Source organism: Eucyclogobius newberryi, unplaced genomic scaffold, assembly GCF_026437365.1.
Source record: "Eucyclogobius newberryi isolate DKJ021-1_F unplaced genomic scaffold, fEucNew1.0.hap1 SCAF_4, whole genome shotgun sequence".
NCBI classification, from domain to species: Eukaryota; Metazoa; Chordata; class Actinopteri; order Gobiiformes; family Gobiidae; genus Eucyclogobius; species Eucyclogobius newberryi.
This window is the reverse complement of record NW_027316056.1, coordinates 31,976,193-31,999,819: the sequence shown is the minus strand read 5'-3', so window position 1 is coordinate 31,999,819 and position 23,627 is coordinate 31,976,193. Positions and strand designations below refer to the sequence as shown.

Below are 23,627 nucleotides of genomic sequence, written 5' to 3'. Positions count from 1 at the left end.
CAAGCACTTTGAGACCAGTGAGGCAAAGATGGGTCATTCAAATTCACTACTTGACCAAAGGTTTAGTGTTAACTGATGAAATCTAGTAGACAAATCGGGGTCATTTTAAGAAAATTGTGATAAACTATATACTATATTTGCTGTTGTAAATGTATTCCAAGTATTCAGAATACAGTACCGGTACTTTGATTGGACCATGTAACATTGTAATTTTTTGTTGCTCGTAAGCTTTATTAGAGTGTGTGAATGTGAAATGAGTGATGGGAGAGGGGAGGACATGGAGTAACCACTCGACCACCGGGCAGCACACAAAGTACATTTTACTGCAGGTTTTCAGTATTCTCTAACTAGTATTCTTTCCATCACACTAAGTCACACTTGTAATTAACTACTGGAACAAGAAAGGTTTATATTTCAATAAAATACAGCTTTTTCAGATGCCATAAGGACCATGACCTTGTTTGAGCTCAGTGCTGTTACTAATGGATACAGTAAAGCTAAAACTATGTGCAAGCACAGAATCCACAATAGGATTTGATATTCTGTGTCCAATCAGAGCATTATCAAAGTCATTGAGTCGCACTGTCTCATCAGTGATGCATAGAACTTGTTCTGAAAAAAATAGCATTTATCTTTGATCATTCAGGGCGAAATGTCTGTGTGCTATATGTTACGTGACGTTTTCTATAGTTGGTGATAGAAACGGTCTAAACAGTGTTATCAAATGGGCAGGTGTGGAAAGCCATTAGTGACTACAGTGAAATGTAAATGGGAAGAGCAGGTGCTGCATCAGGATCAGGATCAGCCCAGACCACAGGAGCTTGTATGAAATAAACTCTAGTCCGACACAAAGCCTCGGTTTTATTTGTATTTTGACAATTTACCAGTTTGTAGACAACAATTACATGTGCAACAGAATTTGCCCAGAAGGATTTATTATACGGTGCATCGCCATGAAGAGAAGTTGAATAGTACAGTGAGTAAACGAGTGATGTTCTTTGTTCTCAGGAGTAAACTCTGCTTACACATGATAAGGTTCTGCTGCAGTCAGCTCACCTGCTCATGTTTTATTCCTGGTCCTGTCAAACACACTTTTTCTTGCCTTGGGCTGCTTTAAATAAAACGGAATGACAGAATAATTTATAACAATTATCCTTTAGTCTCGCTGATTCCAAACAGCATTGATTAAACCTATCACAGTTTCTGATCCGTCTTTTTTGTACTTCAGTCTTGTTTGTTAGTTTGAGCTGTGGCTCTTGCAGTGGTCTCACTGCAGCTGCACTTTCAGGACGTGTTGTTCTGAATTGCAACAAGTGGCGCTCCACCTCATGATGCGTTCAAAGCAGAGGGCCGCCGAGGCCCCCCCCGGCCCCCCAGCCCCGCGTTACCGTGTGCGCGCGCGTACGTGCCCCGGTGGCTCTCGGAGGATGCGCCTGGAGCCGGACTGCACCATCACTGCCTCCTCCAGCGGGGAGTGTAATCCGATGCCGCTCCTCGCGCAGCTCTGACGCCTCGGCCGCACTCCTCCCCTTTCCTCCGCTGCGTGTGTCACCCTCTCCTCACCCTCTCCTCACCCTCTCCTCACCCTCTCTCTCATCTGCTCACTCACTGGGAGTCGAGGCGGCGCACACGCCTTTGGGACCGTCGCAGCAGCAGCATTGTTCACTGACGAGCCACCGCGGAACTACTGCCTACTTTCCTCTCCTTTCCGTTCCTTTCGTGATGCCGTTACCGGGGGATTGTACCGCGCGCACGCCAGTCCGGTGACGTGCCCGAGCATGTTCACATCAGAGGCGGTTTCGGATCTACCTGCGAGTCCTCTGCCCGCGTCTCCGCTCGCGTCTCCGCTCCGCCCGTGCGCGCTCCGCCGCCTCCGCCACACCGCTCCGGACCTCACCGCGCACCGCTGACGAGCCGAGGGGAACACGCCCGGATACAAGCGCGGATACAAGCCCGGATACAAGCATGGGGTTCTACGGCACTTTGAAGATGATTTTCTACAAAGTGAGTACATCCCAGTCGCCGTCTGTCCGCGCGCGAGTCACGTCCGCCGTGTCATTATTTACCGCTCGAGTCGCAGTCTTTGCCGCGTCTCCCTCGGCTCATCGTGCGGCCACTGCGGAGGAAGAGCCGCGGAGGATGAGGATGAGCCGCGGAAGATGAGCCGTGAGCCGCGGAGGATGAGCCGTGAGCCGCGGTGTTGCGCGCCCCTGGAGACGCACATAATTGGCCGGACACGTCTCCCGTAGTGTTGGCGTGCTGTAACATCACGACGCGGCTTTGGCTGCGTTTCACTCGCGGTCACTTCATCCTCGTGCATCACTTCTGCCCATTTGCATCGAGAACACACTATATCACAGTGATTTGAATAGTTACGCAGTTATAGTCAAATTCATGAAATGTATAGAAATGCGTTTAGTCCCACGTCCACGCGGCTGCACATCAGATGGTGCCAGGAGTCTCCCTCCTTTGCACCTGCCCAATGTGGTCCTCCCTTTACGCATGAGCTGGCGTGATGCTCAGAGCTGTAGCAACACGATGGCACTATTTTAGGCATCATGCTGAGCCCCTGATGCGAGTGGGCAATGCAGGGTTTGCCACGGTCCTCCCGGGTCATTTCTCTGTATGGTAATGGTGTTCTAGCACTGGAGGTCGGTTCTCTTGGCGTGGAAGTGTGGAGATGTGTGTGTGTTTGTGCTGCTGCTGTAACGAGGAGAAGCTTATCCCTGACATTGTGCACACGCCTCGGGCTCCCGGAGCAGATAATGGGTCACTGTGTCAGACTCTGCCAGGATATGTCGGGCGGGTGATGTTGAGTGGCACCTATGGAGGGAACGTACTGCCGGTTTGTTAGGGAGAGTGCAGAAAGTGTATTTTCCGTGCGGCGCTGCAGTTTATATCGATTTGTCTCGATACTTGTTTGGGGGAAAAGTGTAAGCGCAATATCAGGGATTCTCAAGCTGTGGTGAGCAGGCCTCTTCGGAACTTTGCTGTGTTGAGTTCAAGAGGAAGTAATTGAGTCCTACTAGGATTTTGGCATTAGTCGTGGTTTATTTTTTTTATGGTGGAAGAAAATTATAGTTTTTTGTAAATATTTTCCAAGTTTGCATGAATAAAGTGCAATATGCCATGATAACTTAACTGAATTTAGATTTCCCCCCATTGTTATGAACTCAATTACTAATATACCATCAGTAATGGACAATAATACATACATATGCAAAATAAAATGGCATGCTCTTACAACATGATGTTGTCTGACTAAACATTGATATCCATGATTTTCAGAAAAAAATCTGGACCATTGCCGGAAAAATTTGCAATTTCAAACCAAACATGGCCTAAAGTCCTAACATGTTGCATATAACAGAAAGCTGAAACCCATGAATAGTTATGTTTGCGAGCTCCTAAACGTATTCAATTCCCTCATTATTCCAACCAACTTCTAAACTTCCTCTTCCCCATTATCCGTTCCTAAATTCCCCCCTTCACGGACGCTTCAGCTGCTCGCCGACTGTCAGCTGACAGGCCACGTCTGCTCCGCGGCCGCTTGAAAAATGACAAATACTTCTGCAGCCGGGATGAGGGATGCCGCAGGACGTGGCCGCCGTCAAAAACCCGCCAACACATTACATAAGAGCGATCGCGGTCTTTAAAACGTCGTTAGCGCTCCTTCTGCATCCATCTGTCGCGCGCTTTTCGGCGTGGAGCGCGGACGAAGGAGGAGGTCTGATTAGTTGTGATTTACAAACATCTCTGGTTACCTTTTCCCAGGCTGAAACGCAAGACGGGGCGGTCCGCTATTCTTTTTTTGCTTGTACGCGCGCACATCGAACACCAGCGACTCCCCCACCTTTTCTTTTCACTTGCCACACACCCAAAAGCGAGCTACCTCTCCTTGGCTACCAAACTGCCATTGCTGTGAGATCATCATCTTCAAGAACAAACACTATTGGCTTTGAGTGCCAGGATCTTAACAAGCAGGAGTAGCTTACTAAAAGAAAAGAAAGGAAGGAAATTCCCCCTGCACCACCACCACCACCACCTCCACCCTTCCCTTCTCCCTGCCTTCAACTATTACTAATCAAACAAGCTCCGTCAGTCAGATAGTTGTAGATAAGTGGAACAAGCTATGCGCAAACACACGCCTTTGCCGGTCGTCGACGGCAAAGTGCAAATGCATGCGGCGTTTAGCAGGCAGCCCCCCGGTCCACTCTCTCTTTGAACATTCTGAACGTAAATCTCGGTTTGTTTTTTACGGCCACGGTGTCGGCGGCGAAAAGGGGGGCTGAGGGATGGATCGCAAATCTCTGGCGGGTTGAAGGTGGAGAAGATCCCTACGCCGGTGCATTGATGTGCGAGTCGTGTAAGCGAGTCCGCTCCCGACGCGTTTTGAGCTTTGAACGCCGTTAATGATCCGTGTAAAGCTGAGTTTGAAGTCTAATATATGGCCAAAAGCACCAGAAATAAGATTTATTGATAGAGATGGAGCAGTGTTTCTCTACCTTGACCTGTTTCGACTACTTGCTTATGAAATACTTTGGTGATGTGAGAGTATGGATGTCATAATGTTCATTTTGAGTCTTCTGACTATTGTACGGTTTGACAAATATTCACAATATTGAAAACATTAATTCTTGTTCACTACCGTTAATTACAGTCTAATAGATCCCGGTCCCTCTAGTGCGTGATTAGCTTCATAAAATCTCATCCATCCATCCATCCATCCATTTTCTACCGCTTGTTCCCTTTCGGACTTTCTGACTAATCAAGTCAAGTCAAAGTCAAGTTACTGCAGCGTCAACAGCCAAATAAACTTTTTCGGAGTCTAGATTTAGTTTAAATAACTTAGTTTAGCGTCACAATTGTCATATTTTGGCCCTCACAGTTGCATTGTGATCTGAATAATCAATAATTCCCGAGGCGTCCCTTTACGAGAGGCTGTTACCACTGCCAAGCTCAGAGATGAGTTGGCTGAAGTGCCTTGCTCATAAAAAAAATAAGGGTAATAAACATCTTCTAAAGCGGGATTGAACTACTGGCTCTTGGTAGTGGCACAAACACTGTATAATGGTCTTCTATATAATGATGTTTAGTCTCATGTTTTAAAATAGAACCTTGTTTAGGCCACAGAAGTCATTTGGATGTGGATTTGCATAACTCTTCAGCAACATTTTGAGAACTTTTCCTGTTCATTTCCCATTGCCATTCAAAGATTTGATCATAACACTAATGAAAAGTTATTAAGAATTGACATTTTAATTATTTCTACAACTTCTGCAATCTAAAAAGTGCCCATTGTTTTAACTTAACTAACAGTTATTGACTTGCTAGTTGACTTCGTCTTTTACTTCTTTGGTGTTTTATGGCGGCTGTTTTCCAAGTGTTACATTACCGCCAAGACTTTATTCCTCAGACTATTCCACCAAATAAAGACTTTATTCTTTACACTTATTTAGACTTTATTCACTGCCAGTTACTAGCTAACAATATCAACGGCTTCTTTGTAGCTTCATTGCGTTACATCACAAAAGAATTCGCTCAGGTGTGCGTAAACAGCCGGCGCTAACGCACACACGGAACATTGCGGCCGGCTTGCTACAACACGCCGGGATGCAGGCTACAATGTGCTATTTCCAAACTAAACCGTGCCCCCGAGGCTGAAATCACCGGGCACAGAACTGCCAGTTAAACCAAATTATAGTGATAAACAAAAACACATCCCAAGTGAGACGTGTAATCACGGCGGAGTAAAGTTGCGCTGTTAGCTCGCCGTGCTACAGTAACAGCCCAACGCACCTGGCATCGGCCCGGTTTTGCTTTCGGAGGTGCGCCTTTTTTCATCGCAGGTTCAGTCTTGCTATTTAATCGACCGTGGAGTTTGTGTGGACGGGTGTATTGAAAATATCCGGCGCGAAAGGGTGACTCATGACGTCCGGCTGATTTTCTTGGAGGCCTGGAATGCTCGTTTGGCTGAACCAGTCTGTCTGCTTTTAAAAGAGCGGGCGAGCACATCTCAATAGCCATGTTTCCACCGAGACTAGTCTTTGTTGACTAGGTTAGTGCTTCTAAATAACCAACGGTCTCTATATGTCGCTGTTCTCACTCTATTTCCAAAATGCCGACTGGCCTAATTCAGGACTGGATGTATTTAGAAAACCCTGAACAGCGACTAAAAGACCACATTTATCATTTTTAGTTGGTTTCGAATGGGAGGAGTTCAAATTCTACTGCTTTTGGCTAAAGTGAACGCCCCTGACGACTTGTAATGCACTCTTTTACTTTTTGCTAAGCGATCGACATATGTATTTGCAACTGGCGCATTTAGCACTTGGCATCACGAGAACGCAAGCGTCTTTTCTTTTTTTTTTAACGTGCCACAAATTCAAAAGACTTTGCATTTTAGCTCTACTTTGCAAAACAAGCTCTCGTACATAAAGTAAATACATGCAAAACGATACTTTTAACGCGCAATGTCGCTGCGAGGCAAACGAGTCCCCGCTTTGCCGCATGTTTGTCGAAATACAAACCAGACTGTGACACTGTGTACATTTTTTGGCTGCTCTGCGAGGAGACGAGAGCCGGTGATCGCTCGCATGTGTGGCAGGAGGCGTCGCCAAAGAGAGGGAGACGGAGTAGGCGGGCATGGGATGGAGTAAATTGGCTCGGCCCGGCCCATACACAGGCGCCTTTGTTTGCGCGGCGGGGTAGGTGGTAATAGGCCCCGGCCGCTTGTGTGCAGGTGAAAGGGAATGATAAACACGGACTTGCTCGGTTTCTTTTTCCCTTTCCAACCATCAGCTAGGATCAAATTTCACTGCCAAAAAAGAAGAAAAAAAAATGCTTCAGGTCTCTTTTTCCTTCTAGCTTTCATCGCCTCCCGTTATTATGCACGCCCTCGCTGCTCGGTAATCACTGTTGTCGCATGCCTCCAACCCGAAAAACGGTCCCCCCAAGTGTTACAAGCCAATAAACGTTTCATCCCCTCGTCCGCCGATACGTCCAGCCATTCCGCTTTGTTATCGAACGCGGTGATGAATTGAGACTGTAACCAGAGCGTTAAAGTTTGATTCCCCATGCGCGCTGCCTCACTCGGGACGCGAGACTCCAAAGTGCCCGCGCCGTTGTTAGTATGCCACCGATCGGACGCTAACACGGTCCGTCATATGCTAAAGTTGTGCGTTTTGGAGGAGATAGTACTTTGCAGAAGAGGCTCCGTAACGCATTGTAATGAGCTGCTGTGTTTGACTCCGCGAGGTGACCTGGGTTTAGCCTTTGCAAAAGCGGGTTGTAGACTGAGCTGTTCGGTTGATTTGTGCTTTGCTGCAAAAATAATACCGTATTTTCTGGACTATAAGTCGCACCAGCCAAAAAATGCATCATGGAGAAGAAAAAAAACATATTTAAGTTGCCCTGGAGTATGAAATGATATCACATATAAGTCGCTCTGGAGTATAAGTACATACGTATAAATATAAGTATAAGTTGCACCCCGGCCAAGACTACGATTTATAGTCTGGAAAATACGGTAATCCATTGTTCGAAAATGACTCTCATAATCCGTAAAGTATGCACAGAAACCGACACCAAAACTGGAAAAAGCTGTTTTGTAACATGTCGCATTCATTTATAAGAGAATGGAAAATGATGATTAACTGTTGCAACGGTTTCATAAACAAGGATATTATACTGAGGACAATAATCTGATCATATTTCTGCCGTCTATTAGAAATGTCTTGCAGCGCACAGTTTACCATTTGCTCTGCTATTTTGTTCATGATATGTTCTCTAGTCTTAACACGCTTATCTTTTTTTGCTTTACAGATGAAGAGGAAGTTGGACCATGGCCCCGAGGTCCGATCGTTCCCTTCAGGAAAGAAGCCCTGCAAAGGCACAGAATATCCCAGGTGAGTGCGCATCAACAACCCTCCACCGCCCTCACCAGGACCACCCGGCCGCTTCAAAGGAGATCCACCTATCTCTGTTTGTTATTGTTCAAAATCTCCCCCTGCATTCGCCTCAGCTCGCCCTTCCCTCTTCGCACCCCTTGAATAAACCGACCGTATATTCCAAGAATCCATAACAGCCAGCGCTATATAGACTGCATCAAACGGAATCCTCCTCCACGATATATCGCACGGGGGCTCGAATCCACACACGCGCGGCCGTTCCAGATGTTGCCCGGAGTGTTCCATCTTTCATGACGGGGGGCACGTATGTAGCGCGTATGTAGCGCGTATGTAGCGCGTATGTAGCACGTATGTAGCACGTATGTAGCGCGTATGTAGCGTGTTTGTAACCGCATTAAAATTCAGACCCAACGCGGCCACTTGAGTGTAAAACTCGGCCACGTAAACCGGCGCGGCTCGACTTCCTCTCCCATTAAATATAAATCAATAACGAAACGGACCCCCAGCTGCATATTTGCCTGTCGAGAGTGCGAGATGGGATTTCTGCCGCCGCCCTCACATCACAAGGGCAGATGGGCGCGCTTTGAAGTCCGCCACTGCTTTATATACAGAGGGCCATTCAAAGGGAGGACTCGGCTGGCATGATAATTTGAAGCCGAGTGTCCCCTTTGCTTTGACTTAACGAATGTAATTAACGTGCAAAAATGTTTAAGAACACGTACGGCTTATAGAACGTTCAATGTCATGTTTAGATGTGTCATTGAGGTGGCTCTTCCAGCTGTTTGGTTGATCACAAATATGTTAACAATAAACTCAGACAATATCTCCTCAGCATTGACTTGCCATAGAGTCTGTCAGTCCAATAAAACTGATAAGGGAGCGTTGAAACTGATCAAGTCCGTAATCAATATTTAAAACGACCACTTAATGCTGTTCTAATTCCCCTGGATGTCAGCGCTATTTGTACAAGAGAATGTGTCATGTTCTTCTTAAATAATAGATATCTAGTTGTATCGGCCTACATGGAGGATAGAATGAACAATTTACACCATTTTTGAATGCCAAACAATCATTTCCAACTTCTTAAATCACCCCACTGTTGAATTAAAAAAATATGTATACCACACATACCGTATTTTCCACACTATAAGGTGCACTGGATTATAAAGCGCACTATCAATGAATGGTCTATTTTTGATCATTTTTCATATATAAGGCGCACCGGATTATAAGGCGCATTAAGCGAAACAAAACGTGTGCCAAGGTCAGTAAGCACAACCAGAATTGATCCATATATAAGGCGCGCTGGATTATAAGGGGCACTGTCGTTTTTTGAGAAAATTAAAGGCTTTTAAGTGCGCCTTATAATCCAGTGCGCCTTATATATGGATTATTTCTGGTTGTGCGTACTGACCTTGTGTGGTGCACGTTTTGTTTCGCTTAATGCGCATTATAGTGCGGAAAATACGGTTTATACAATATGAAGGAAATTCAAAGTTCAGCTGCAGAAACTTGAAAACAATAAACAGAAACAAAAGACCAGACTGATTTAGTACAGTAGTTAGCTTTGTACTTGAGATGAACTGCATGTCAATCTGATGTCGTCGCTTGCTCGATATTCACAATCAAACACATTTAGTTACATTGTCATAGGTCGCGCTTGTTGTTATGCGTACTTATAGTGTATTGCAGACCTTTTGCCTTCTGACATGCTAACTCTTCCCCCCGTCTGATGTCCGACAGCCCGGCAGGAATCGTCCCGTGTCCGGCCACGCCCACCACCTTCGGCCACATCCGCGCCGCCAACGGCCAGGGGCAGCAGAGGCGGCGCATCACCTCCATCCAGCCACCCACGGGTCTCCAGGAATGGCTCCGAACGTTTCAGGTCAGCACCTCGCGCCCGTCTTCCTCCCGTCTTCCTCCCGTCTCCTTCCTCGGCTCCCACGGGTGCTCCCGGCGCCCGCAGGAGAAACTCATCAAAAAGCAGATGTTGTGCCCAATCAATGTTCACTTAGTCTCCCAGATAATTGCCGCCTTGTTGTTCTGGCCCGGCACATTACCATAGGCAGTGTAGCGTGGAATGGCTTTTAGCTCTACCTGTTCGCACTAAAAGCAAGAGTCGTAGCTTCAGTTCACTCAAGCTACGGTGATGGCATTTCATTTAAGTTATGTCAGTTTTATATGGATCTGGGCTCGCCTCGGGTCATCCAGTTCACATTTAAGAAACGAGTTAAAACGCAAAGTATTATCGACAAATGTAAAAAAACAATGGACAAAATGGGACAATTATTCAGAACTTAATATGCTCTAATTTCTTTTTTTATTTATTCATTTTCTGACGCCACTCCCTTCTACTTTCTACTTTTACTACTTTATTTGCCTTATGTTCTACCTGGTCCAGCTCATTCTTTTTAGTTTTTTTCTGTGGGTTTTTTGTGTGTTTTTGCGTTATTTTGTGTCTTTTTTATTTAATTTTCCTCTGTTATTGTTGTGTTGTAGTTCTTGCTGATCTATGTTCTAATAAAAAATAAAATAGCGAACTGAAATGGATTGAAGACCACAAAAACCGTTAAAGGTGGAGTGAACAAGGCATGGTGAAAAACGATGGGATAATACTTAGCTAGAAACAGACTTGATATAAAAATCGACACATTAGCGTAGCTCATGCATGCATAAACGACTGATATATTAAGCGCAATTCGGAATCTAGAAGTGCTAATAACATTCCACAATAAAATGAGACGTGGAGATGAGAGAGGATTTGCATATGCTAATGTTGACATTGTAAATGGTTAGCTTTAACGCGCTACTCTACCGCAAACGACTTTCATCACGACTTAGCCGTAGCATTATTTTAACACACATTTTGGTCTGAGTGATGCTACTTCTTTAGTTCCGTCTAATAAAAAGCAACAAAATGAGAACGTAGTAGGAAGAAAGACTCGTAAGCCAATCATAAACTAGCATGCATTCATAAACTACTGTTAGCCATAGCGCATTGTCTCCTCGCCACACATTATGTTCACCGTGAGTTGGCCTTAACAATATTTCCCTGCGTTTCTTTTGTGTTTTTCCCCAGCCTATGATGATCCAATGTTTGCTACGGTACAAAAAATAATAATTCCCTGAGCAAAAATTGTATATCTATGACATTGCCTCAGCTTCATCCGATAACGACGCAATTATATTCCCGTGTCAGCCATTTCCTTATATTATTACGAGGCGCTAATATCGTATGTCCCATGCTCTTGCCTCAAACGTCAGCTCAGTGGAAATAAGACGCCACCAAACGCATTAACATCAGCGGGAGCCGTGCGATATGCCGTATAATGGTGTGCCAGGGATTTCATTACCTAAGAGTTTGACTCGTTATGTCGGAGCGGCGTGGCCCGCCTATAACACCTGAACGAGCCCGTGTGTATTTTCCATCAGCTCGCCGCCCCGAACTGCCACGCCGCTGTCTGTAATCTATAGCTAACCTCAAACGCTACATTCTGTACATTCCCCAGTCCAGTCGCAGCATGTAGCTTCTATTAGAGGGTGGAACTGCAGAGCTCCGTAGTTACACAAGTCACTTTAATGAACATATTTAGGAATTAAAATAACAGATTAGACATGGAAACGCTCCATATATATACTTTTACTCCTACTATTACTTTTATTATACTTTTTCCCCTAGATACTGCTACTACTGTCATTAATACCATTTCCACAAACAAATTATCTAATTATTTACTTGTGGAAACCGTGAGCCTGTTGAAAAAACAAAACACAACTTTGTATAAAAATGTATTGTGTATTCTATGCTACATGTTGAAGAAATAATGACTAACTGATCAAATTATTGTCGTCCATATATAGTATAATGGTATTTATCCCTGAATAGGTGTGACACAGTGGTGTGCTAGCTAGCTCACTGTGTCTTAATGCTAACACACACACAAAAAGAAACTAGAAAAGAAAGTATGTTAAATCTACATATCTTTGTGTGTGAGAGTGTAATCAGTCAGTATTTATTGACGTCAGTGCGGTTAAAACCCCATAGTGATGGAATTGGACAGGAAGTAGTGATGCTAACGCTGAGCTAGCCTGGCGTCGTCGTGCCGATGCAAGATCCCAGGTGAAATGGCAGGACACACGGCCGTCTTCACCGACGCCAAAAGAGATCAGAATGCCTTTTGAGAGGTCCGTGCCGTCTTTAGCGCTCCCGGTTACAAAACACTGTCTTAACTCATCAGCTCATGCAAAGTTCCCCATTGTTCAAACACCTTGTCCTTTACCATCTAAAAATAAAGTGTCCGACTGCGCCTCTCCACGCGCTCCCCCGGCGCTCCCCCTCGCGCTTCCCCCTGTCGTCTGCAGTGGAGCATTTCATCAGCTGCTCATCAGTTGATCAAAAGGCAGACGCTCCTCCTCGGCTCCAAGAGATTCAAGTGTCTGTGCCGTGATCACAGGTGTAGGTTTGTCACCGAGGGCTCTCCTGAGAGGGGGGGCCTCTCCTGAGAGGGTGGGGCACATTTACCTCACAGGCGCCTCACGATATTAGTAAGAAAAGAGAGAGCGATTCTGTCACAGGCTGAACTAAAAGTGCACCTAATGGAGTTGAGGTAACGGTGCAGTGTTTACTCTTCACGCCCGGTGGCAGGTATGGGAGCCTTGGAGGGACACTAAATGGAAAGCATTGCAAGCCATTTTACCATAGAAAAACAGAAACTTAATTAATGATTGTATTTTATGTCAAAATAATTTGCGCCGTAATGTCCGTTTCCCACATTCTCAGATCCTGCCTACACTGATCATTTAAATGTTTGTGGTGGGGCTGTCCATCTTATTGCGTTATCACATTAGCGCTAAATTATTTGTCTGCATTTGTCTGCACATATCCAAGGCCATATGATTTTGAAATGGCAGTGTAGTCGCATTGAGTGCCGTGTCCTCAAGTTTACACTCAAGTTACTCGTCTTTCCTTCAGGCAGTACAAATACGCTTGGATAACTTCTTTTCTATTAACTTTTGCAAACGTGCGAAAGCAAAATCTAGGCATGTATTTTTTTGTTAAAGCCACTACCTGTGATTACGTCGGTGGAACTGTTATGGAACGTGACAATTAGCCGGTCATGAGTGCGAAAGTGCCCACGCCGTACAATTACGTCCAAGGCCAGCGCCGCCCAACTGTAGCTGCGAGCTGCCAAATTACAGGTAGTTAATGCGCGGCAGAGTTTCCAACATGCCCCCGAGCCTGTAATCATCCTTGGGAGCTTTTTCCTGCCAGAAAAACAACCCAATCCAAACTGCAGCTCCGTTCGACAAGTTTTAAACAACGGAACATTCAGCCAGGACCGACACCCGGGGGTCTATTAGCGCCGTCAATAGAGCCGTCTTTGTCTCGATCAAATTTTTCGCCCGTGCATCGGCTCGGCGGGGACGGACAGGTGCCTGGAAGAGCGCGCAGTACAGATCATTAATGTATTATAGACGCATTACACCCGGCGCCATGTTCCTACAGCACTCCAATCAATTCCTCCCGTCGGACCTGTCAGAAGAAGCTTACGCGGACGTTTCCAGGCCGTCGTCTGACTGGCACCTTCAGCCTTATAACACCCAAGTACACGTTTTATAGACGAGTAGGCAGCGCTCGCGAATCCAGATGTGGCCACGCATTTAAATGTCCTGGTAGAAGAGAGTAGAGCGATGGTCCTGGTGACAGCCGTCTTGCGCTCTGTCCTCGGGCTCTGAGCAGGGCGGACGCCAACGTCTCATTTAGTGACTAATATATTAGACGAGACAAAAGCCGTGTGGAGCCGTGTAGAGACGAGGCTGGCGAGGGTAGATATAAGCTATGGTTATGTAATGAATGGATATGGAATTCTTGTAGGGCTGGGAATCACACGGTCCCTCACGATTCGATGCGATACACGGCTCACGATATTACGATTTTGTGATACGTGCGATCATCGATGTATTGCTCATGACATTCTATAGAACCCAATATATTTTAACAAACTCAAAAGAAAATACACCCATTTTAATCATCAAAGTGTCAAATGTTCGTGCAAATAAGTTTTCTTTAAATAAGCAACAAAGTTGTCGCGCGGTCACAAAATAAATCAGGAAATTACACCAAAAATGACTCATGACGATGTATCGATTCAGCAGATATTTTGGCACAACCCTAGATGCTTGTAACAATGGCTATAGAAGTACAAGTGATCAATATAGATATTTTGTTGAAATTATCTGGTTATATTTTTGCAATACACCAAAAATTGTGAACGGCTAATGGCTAAATTGTGCCTATGTCCAATTCAACTTTATTTTTATATCTATAATATATAGCACATTTTCTAAACGAGACAGTTTCCAAAGTGTTGCACATCATCGCATTATAAAACAAACATTTTACTCTAAAAGTCAGCTGAAGTACATTTCAAACAAATGATGAAGGCCTAATAAAATCAATTGAACAATAGAAATGCCTTTAAAGCAATTAATTTGATCAAAATCAACTGAAAATGTCTTGTTTCAGGTCCAAGTTTGGCATAAGTGAGTGGTTTGGAAAATGAATCACAAAAATGCAGAAATACACCATCATACTAACCTTAAACGACAATTTCACTGTTATCTTGTATAAAATGTAATGCCCACGTCTAATTATAATTGCATTTACAGTATTATTAATATGACACGGCTTCTTTAGGCCACTGCAACTTCTGTGTCAAAATATGACATGGGCTTTCAAAAGACAGCGTTTATGACAATTATTTAATTTGATTATTGGAAACTAATGTCAACAGGGACTTGCTTAGCCCAGCTATTTGAAATGGCATTTTATGCTTTGCAATAAAAGATCATCACATCATTATCATGCCCGGCTGCCAGCCGGCGCGGCTCAGTGCTTTTGATTAGCTTCACCTTCTCGTTCATTGACACCAGCTGCCAATTCACTCCAACCATGTTTTAATGCTTGCACTGTAATAATCAAACCACTTGAGTAAAGGGTGTCTCTCCCTCTCGCAGAGCTGGACCGGCCCCGAGAAGCTGCTGGCGCTGGATGAGTTGATTGACAGCTGTGAGCCCACGCAAGTCAAGCATATGATGCAGGTTATCGAGCCGCAGTTTCAGCGAGACTTCATTTCCCTGCTGCCCAAAGAGGTAAGTGACCAGATTATCACAAACATAATGGGCCCCTGTGGTAAAGGCAGTGATTCTACTTCTGAAACATGTCATTGTATCATGAAAAACATTCAATTTAATGTTGATGGCACATATCAAAGTAGGAATTAGGCAACTGCTCTGTCATAATCATAAACAAAGAAGGTTATGGTTTTATTTTGTGTTCATATTTCAGATGTTCAATACTATGGAATAAGCTCAATACTCAAATGCAAATTTCAATACCACAATACAACAAAAAATCCCTTTTTTTTAGGTCAATAGAGCATAATTTTCAATACAAAATAATAGTACTTCCTTTGTTTTGTTATACTAGATCTAATAATGCTCAGGATTGTTCTCAAACTATTCAGGAAAAGTAAAATTCTATCCAGTTTGTTTTTTTCTTTTAATATACTTTGGATAAAACTAATAGTATCAATTAGTATTTGATTTTGAATACTTTGCTGACCTATTTTTCTACTTTGGATTATTGAAGCTGAATTTTTAAAGATAAACATTTGGGATAAGTTTGGTCACCGAATAAGTGTTTTTTGTGAAATGATAAAACAATAAATTGCAACAAAAACCCATTATTTCCCCCCAAAATGTAAAGATAAAGTGCGAAACAATTTGGCACGTAGATCTTGTTTGAAAACACCCCCCCCAAAAAAGGCACTTTTACCACTCGTTTTTCCCAGTCTTCTGTTGTGATTAAAATCTAACTCTGACAGCTGCGAGTAAGAAAAGTTCCCCAAGTCGCGGCTCAATTTGTCAAGCGTGTTCCAGAGAGTTCCATCCGTCTCACGGCCTAATCCTGTCACCGTCTCCCCTCACATCAGTTATGAAACACCAAACGCCTCCTGAGTGGGCGGTGTCGTTTCACCTGAAACCTGACAGTATAAACAAGATAAGATCACACCGGGGGGATCCTTTAGAAAGCAGCCCACATCCTGTGTACCTGACGCAGCTGATCAAATGCTTTGCCGTGTCACGGCTCGGCAGGCGCTGGCAGGTGTTACCGCGGAGACAGGGAGGAGATTGCAGGTTGAGGCAAGAGGACGCAACGCTTTCAAGGGCCCCACGGACGACCCATGCCCCAAAAGACATGCGTGCACAGGGCTTATGTGCAGCGGACACAGAACAGAACGAGCTTCACTGTCAGAAAAGCTTTATATCTTCATGTACGACTCTCGTAGAAGCCAGAGTTGTGCCTCGGTCATTTGTTAAAGAAGATTTGGGTCAAAAAAGGTTTCCATATCCCAATGAAACACTTTATAAATGTGGTCCACCAGCCAACCAGTGAATGCTTTTCGGTGAGGAATTCAGATTTTAGAGGAATGCATTTGGTTTATTTTGTGTTGAATAGCTCTAACTTAATAACGTTGCGTTTTAAAATAAAAGCAACATTTTTGTCAACTGGACAAAGGTTTAAAAGTGAAGACATGTCATCACTCATCCAAGGAGCTTCTTCAGTTCATCTGCAAGGTTCTGTTAAGGGTTTTCACACCGCAGCGTCAAAGCGTCAGATTTATATTCAAAGTTTGTTTTTGTAGAACGAATGTGGCACAAATACCACGTTTTTCATGGTCGACGTTTTGGCCGTCCAGAGCATCCAACCCTCAAAAAACGCAAAGATGAACAAAGCTGGACTTTTGGCGGCCGACGCGGCAACCAATCAGAGATGACGCTCCAGTGACGTATCTATGCATCTCGTTATCCGTCAGAAGGACCAAAACAAACCCTGCACCGGTGTAAAATCATCCAGACGCAGCATTTGGAGCAAACAATGTTATTCACTAAACTCTGCTCACCTCTGAAGCATCTGGTGGACCCAGACAAGCCCCTGAGCCGATTGCCTCCGTTGTTGGACTTTTGTAAAGGAAATCCACCAAACCAGAACCGAACTCGATAAACTACCTGGACGAGTAATGAAATGTACTGTTCACTGTAAAAGCATTCGTCCAGTTGACAGAATGCAACTTTCTCATGCTATAGAACCGACCTGGACGATTGAGGGATTACAGGCAAATCATTTGAATTCAAAATGTAGATTGATCATTATGAGGAATGAAATCCAGATGTGCAATATTACCCAGACCTATCTTCTACTACTACTTTTGGTGTAGGTTTTATCAGTCCCTGTGTTCTTGAATAACTTTATTATTACTTCACACTTAAAATAGCGTATTCGTTTTTTTATTCTAAATGCCACAGTAGAAGTAGTAGTACTGAGGGGAATTTGAGCACACTGCAGTAGAAATCCTGACTCATAAACTGCAACAAGGATGATAATATGACATAAGAACTGATTTATTTTTTTTTTTTTTCATTCCTGTAACTTGAGCAGCGCAGTGAAGTTCTTGTGATTCAATCTTTCAACTTCCTCAAACTATCCTTTGGGAGGGTCATTTTTCTTGCGGTGCAGCTAATTTGACAGCAACACCTGAAAAGCTTCGGGGAGTGGATGAGAGCGTCTGCAAACCGCTGCACATCGCGCACCTAATGAGCAGTGCACTTATGCTAGCCACAGCACTAACCCTACGCATTAGTCTCACAGAACTCCATTTTAATTTACTTTGGGGGTTATCTCTGATTATTGCTCCGGCCATTTTCTGTCCGTCCATTAGTGACAGTTATAATGAACAAAAGCTGTTGACCTGAAACCGCTTTATGTATTTCAAATCGCACAATGTGTTCAGAGAAAACAGGTCACACGAGTGCAGATTTGTGCTCATTTCCACGTTTTGTCTTTGTGTGCCAGCTGTGGCCCGGTGATCCCGCCACGGTGCTTTACATCCTTTGTTTTGACGAGTGTTAATTGCGTTTCATCACAATGGCATTATCCGGTGTCTTTCGTCCAGCCTGCGAGCCAAAACTTTTATCTTGAATCTTTTGGACTTGCATGGTTGTATAATACTTGATCTTATCATTAGAACAATATTCTAAAGACATTCACTGTGCATCACTTCATCTACTTAAAGGGACTAAATTAATTTCAGATCTAGCGTATTTTCCTCACCTTTTTTCATAGTTTTGGCCAGGGTGCGACTTATACTTATATTTATACTTATATACTTCTACTCCGGTGCGACTTATATGTGATAGTATTTATTTTCACACTTGCAACCGCATTTCATACTCCAGTGCAACTTATATATGTTTTTTTCTTCTCTTATTATGCTGGTATTTGGCTGGTGCAACTTATAGTCCGGAAAATACGGTATACTGTATACAATGTACTGTGTTGGCTAGTGCATGCCACGTTGGTTTTAGATCCTTTAACTTTCTCCAACATGAAACTAGTGTAATCTTTTTTTAACTTATTTGGGGAAAAGTGCTGTTGATTTTAAAAGTTTTTCAAAATCTGAAAATTTGAATAGCCAAAATCTAGCTTAAAAAATTCACAAGTAGAATGATTTAACGTGAAGGAAATGGAAGTGTACCAAAAAGGATGGCACTTCCACCTTTTCGAAACTGTTCTAACATCTGAACGTTTGTGGTAGAGTTCCTTAATCTGGTCTAATCGATGACTTTGGTGCACTGTTGACTTACCCGTCTGCTGTTCTCCGTGCCAGTATAATCCCTGCATCTGTCTGCTTCGTCTGCTAACCCCGCCGCGCCCGTGTGTTTGTTCTCACAACAGCTGGCTCTGTACGTGCTCTCGTTCCTGGAACCCAAGGACCTCCTCCAGGCCGCGCAGACGTGCCGCTACTGGCGCATCCTGGCAGAGGACAACCTGCTGTGGAGGGAGAAGTGCCGGGAAGAGGGTGAGCACCGAGCCGCCGCGGCAGACGGGCGGCATGTGGGCGCCCAGCAGGAGAGCTCCGGAGCCTCTGATGCGGGCGCTGTGTTGGTTTACTCTTGTTTACACCTACTTTAGTGTTTACTTTAGAAGTCCTCTCAGTTCAGGCGGCGCCACTCGGTCACTGGAGGCCGTGGTAATCAGACAGTGATCGTTTGTTTGTTATAAATATGTACTCCTTTCAATACTTAAAGGCCGAATGGACGATTTTTCGGCGATTTGAGAACTCAGGCGGAAGTGCGCATGCGCCCTCCCCCGTGTGGACTGATACAACACACACGTGCGTTTGTTTATTAGCGCGACGGATCACATCGCATCTCTCATCTCCCGTAGATTTACGTCTCTTATGAGACAGCTCAAACAGTCTTTCTCCGTCCTAATTTTGTCCCGTACACTGAGGGAACTATATTATGATAGATCCATGCGCTTAGACTGTGCTGCTCTCAGGGGAAAAGCCGCACGAGGCTGCAGGTGAGCGGTAGGTGCGTTTTATGATTGATACGTGGCAGGACTAATCGGCAGTCCACGCCACGAGGAAATAAGACTCAGATTTGGGCCAAAAAAATCGTCCATTCAACCTTAAACCATCAAGTTAGGAGTTAAGAAACAATCCAATTCAAGATGGATATAATAACATGAAATAAACATGTAATATCTGAGAATATATTTATTTGTATGCCTTTTTACAATATGCTAAGACTGCATAATTCTAGTAAAATGCAACTATAATGTGAAAATCAACTGCTGCAATTCAACTTGATGCCCTTCAGTCTGTCTAATAGGCTTTACTGAGACTGAAGCAATAATTATAATTAATTAATAGTTAGTAGTTAATAGTTGACAAAAGTTTTCCTACATTTATTGCCATTAAGCTCACTTCCCAGCGTCTTTATTTTTTACTCTTAGTTCAGTCTCCAGTTTGCAAATTCACTCCAATTTGCTCCTTGTGCATTTCCAGGCATCGACGAGCCTCTGCCGCACAAGAAGAGGAAAGTGGTCAAGCCCGGCTTCACGCACAGTCCCTGGAAGAGTGCCTACATCAGGCAGCACCGGATAGACACCAACTGGAGGAGAGGGGACCTCAAATCACCCAAGGTATAACTCTCTCCATCTAACTCCAAATCCCCATAGCTTTAGCCCCAGTTTTAGAGATACAAAAGTGCTAGAGGCCTCCCACTATGATGGTTCAGTAAGTGACAGTAACGTAGTGATGGCTCAGCATGTGTCAGGCTTAATGATAATTGAGCTGCACTTTCAAATGGCCGTAGCATCTGCCCAGTGACTTCATTTGTCTTCCTCCTTTAAATAAACTGCTCCATGCTTGTCAAACATTATTAGCTAATCATTAAAAACCTACTTAAACGCAGACACTCCACTCGGCGCTCGCCTGAATATGCACGCACACGTGTTTGCAGAGTCCTGTGACCCAAAGGCAAGTTTCCGTTCACACGCCGTCAGTCCGACACAAAGCCGAGGGCGGGGAAGGTGGCGCTACATGCTTATGTCCGTCAATACTGTGGCAAACCCACCAAACCCTAGTCAAACAAAAGTGTTGGGCATCAATTGTGTGCCATGGCATGTCGGGACGGGTGTTGCCATTTCCAAAGATACAGTATGTGCATTTTTTTAATGTGGAGTGGAACATTCTGTCTAATAGGTGCTTGTCCTCAACAAATAAGTAGCATTTTAAGTAACAAGAATGTTTTTTAAATTCATTTATTTAGTTTTTTTTTTGTTAGCCAGGGCTACTTCTGATGTTAGTTAGTTTAAAGATGTTGCCTTTTTTATTTTTTTATAGGATTTTTAAAGGTGCACTGTGTAACCTTCCCGTTAGAGAGCCAGCCACATGCTTGTATGGATGGAAATGTTATACCTTTGGTCCGAATGTTCCACAGTATAGCATCAAACTTCATTTCAGTTTGTTTGTTTTTATCGCTCAAACACATCTTGAGAAACGTGCGTTCTTAAAGGGCTTGCCAACCTACAGATCTAGCCTGTAAACTGGCCTAGTGGTGCCACCTGCTTCGGTCCATGGAGATCGATTAGGTTAATGCAATGGCGGCGATCATTCCAGGCAAAGCAATTACATTCCCCATGGAGACAGGCAGTTTGCAAACCCGAAATGTTCCGCAGTGCACCTTAAGTTTAGAGGATGAATAGTGAAGCTGCCATTCCGTGCATTTGTTTACATGGTGCAGAGCTTTGTGTACGTCAGAGAAACCTGGCTCAACACTCTCACCATCAGAGACACTTAAAGCGTCTTGTACATCTTCAGCGCCGGGTGACATTCCGCTCTTATCGCTTCCACTTTGATGTCCGCCGCTCAGGAGACTTGTCCCCGTCAGCCCCTTGTGTTTCCCCCTCGCCACACACATACTGCATCTGCCCCACAACTCACATTTAATCTCTCTGTCACCCGCTCCTCTCCCGCAGGTGCTGAAAGGTCACGACGACCACGTGATCACCTGCCTTCAGTTCTGTGGCAAATGCATCGTGAGCGGCTCCGACGACAACACGCTCAAAGTGTGGTCGGCCATCACGGGGAAGGTAAGACGGAATTACCTTCACGACTTCCAAATTACAACCCCAATATACAAGCACAAGCACATTTTCTCCTTTGACTGCAGTAAACTTGACAATATTTTCTGGTGATATTTTGATTTCACGATGCAATTTATTTTCCTCTTTTTGGTGACATTTCACTTTGACTCAATGCGCTGATTCGAGACAGAAGTAGCAAAAGATACGTTCATGTATCAGTCTGGTCGGCTTCATTTCCCCAATGCAATCTAAAAATCTAAATGACAATATATAATAGTTATTTTTATATTTTGCCACAGTCTTTCATCTCTTGTTACACAGCACATGTCCAGAGCAGAGTTAGTATTCATGACTGTCCCTCATGCAGCCACACGGGCTCTGTGCTCTACACTGGGCTTGGAACAGAAAACAACTGCTTGTATATAGTTTAGTGGATCTTCAAACAGGCTTGTAAATCACTTGGCTTATATGCTGCACTGCTGAATTCATATTTTTAAAATGACTCCTTAAAATATTACACTACATCCTGTTTGACTCTGTATATTCTTCTTGTTGCAAAGATAGAACTGCTTTGTAGCTCAGATCTTGCTTTTTTCCTGTAAATATACATTTTAAAAGAATGCCCAGTCATCCTGCTGTTGGTTTTTGTTTCTGTTGCACACTATATTAGGCTTCACTTTGGAATATCATAAATGCATTCAGTAAACATGGTGACATATTTTCATACACTTTTCATACACTTTAAAAACATTATAGATTATATATTTGCTAATGTTATGTATGTTGTAGAGCTCAGCAGCAAACGTAAAGAAATTGCGTTGCCGGCAGGATCTGTGAAATGCATACTCGAAACATTAGCAAAAACAATACAAAAGTTTGCAATAAAAGCTTTATATTAAAACCCAATAAGATGCGCGGTCCTACCCAGCAAATACATGCATCACTTTATAAGTGTCAGATACTTTTGAATGAACTTGAATGAAGTTTAGCATTTATCATCTTAAAATCTCCATTGAATGATTTAACTTTAGGCTCATGGAAAATTCTCTAAACGACAACACTACAGAGGGATATATGACCTGCTTTTGATATCTGTTAGATTATAGTATTAGTAAATGTTAACTGACATCTGCCAAGGCTTCATGTCCATTTTCCTAAGCTTATAATTGTTAAGCAGCTATTCCTATAACTTAGATAGATTTTTCTTTTGTTTTTTTAATTGTTGTTCCAATTTGTCGTCATTTTGTTTGGATTTGTGTGTTGTATCCCGGTAGACAACCTCCAGGGAGCATGTTCGTCTTGCTCAAAAGGCGACCGAAGGGGGTGGCTATCCTCTTGTTACTCAGACTGCCTCTCACAGATAGAGTAAAGTTTGGCGCTGGGCCCAGTAGTGATTACACGCTTATCAGTCACAGCATTTTCAAATCTGAACCCACCCGGCCAAGGTCATCTGATGGGCATAGAGCGTCCATTGGTTCTACTGCAGCTCAACACTAATCCTTTCAGTGGCTTCTGGTTGGCGCAGCAAGTGCCTCCTCCATTGTGGCGTGAATCAAGTTGGAATGGTACAATTGGGGATATTTTCATTGTGAATGTAAATTAGTCGTGTAGTATCTCCATTGCCTTAGCTTATGGAACACTCCAAAAACATAATATTTTTCCTGCACAAATCACGCTAACGAAAGCTGTTGTGCATCTGGTTAGCTTTTAAAAATGGAAAAGGCCACTTTAGCAAATCTACCTTTTTTCTGCCTTACAGCACCAGCTTGATTTAATAACCAGTGTTTTTTTCACGCTGAATCACTTTGTTTACATTTGTCGTAGAGGTGAAAACAGCCTTAATCCTCCTTCTTTTTGTTTTCTTTTAAATTCAAAGCATGGATTTTATTTCTTTGCTTTCTTACCGTCTAACTCCAGAGAGATTTCCCCTCTGGAGAGGAACAGCCAATTAAACCTAGTCAACCATTTCTGAAGTAACTGTCAATGCTAGTTGTTTCTTTTATAGCAAATTCTGTAAAACTATCTAAGTAGCCATCCATTTTTGTCACACTGGACACACTTTTGCCCTTTGGAAAATCACCTCTCCAGCACAACCTCTCCTCCATAACCCCTTCCTTTTGAAAGTCACATGTGCGACCTTGGCTGCTTTTTACGGCTTGCGTAAATCCCTCTATGAAAGCCGGTCCTCCATCCAGGCTGCTCCACGCGTTACTCCAGGC

At 43.8% G+C, this 23,627-nt stretch overlaps 1 protein-coding gene across 4 annotated transcripts in view; it reads left to right on the top strand.

Moving 5' to 3' along the window:
- The window catches only part of fbxw7 (F-box and WD repeat domain containing 7), a 127,195-nt gene that overhangs the window by 79,527 nt on the left and 24,041 nt on the right, over positions 1 to 23,627 (top strand). For 3 of the 4 annotated variants that reach the window (XM_072463983.1, XM_072463984.1, XM_072463985.1), the window contains 6 exons: positions 7,825 to 7,907; positions 9,654 to 9,795; positions 14,928 to 15,062; positions 18,709 to 18,832; positions 19,826 to 19,962; positions 21,301 to 21,414. In XM_072463983.1, the coding sequence (XP_072320084.1) occupies positions 7,825 to 7,907; positions 9,654 to 9,795; positions 14,928 to 15,062; positions 18,709 to 18,832; positions 19,826 to 19,962; positions 21,301 to 21,414 (735 nt within the window). Of the gene's footprint in view, positions 1 to 1,913; positions 2,005 to 7,824; positions 7,908 to 9,653; positions 9,796 to 14,927; positions 15,063 to 18,708; positions 18,833 to 19,825; positions 19,963 to 21,300; positions 21,415 to 23,627 lie in introns of those variants that run through there. The other variant, XM_072463987.1, reaches the window with a different exon arrangement.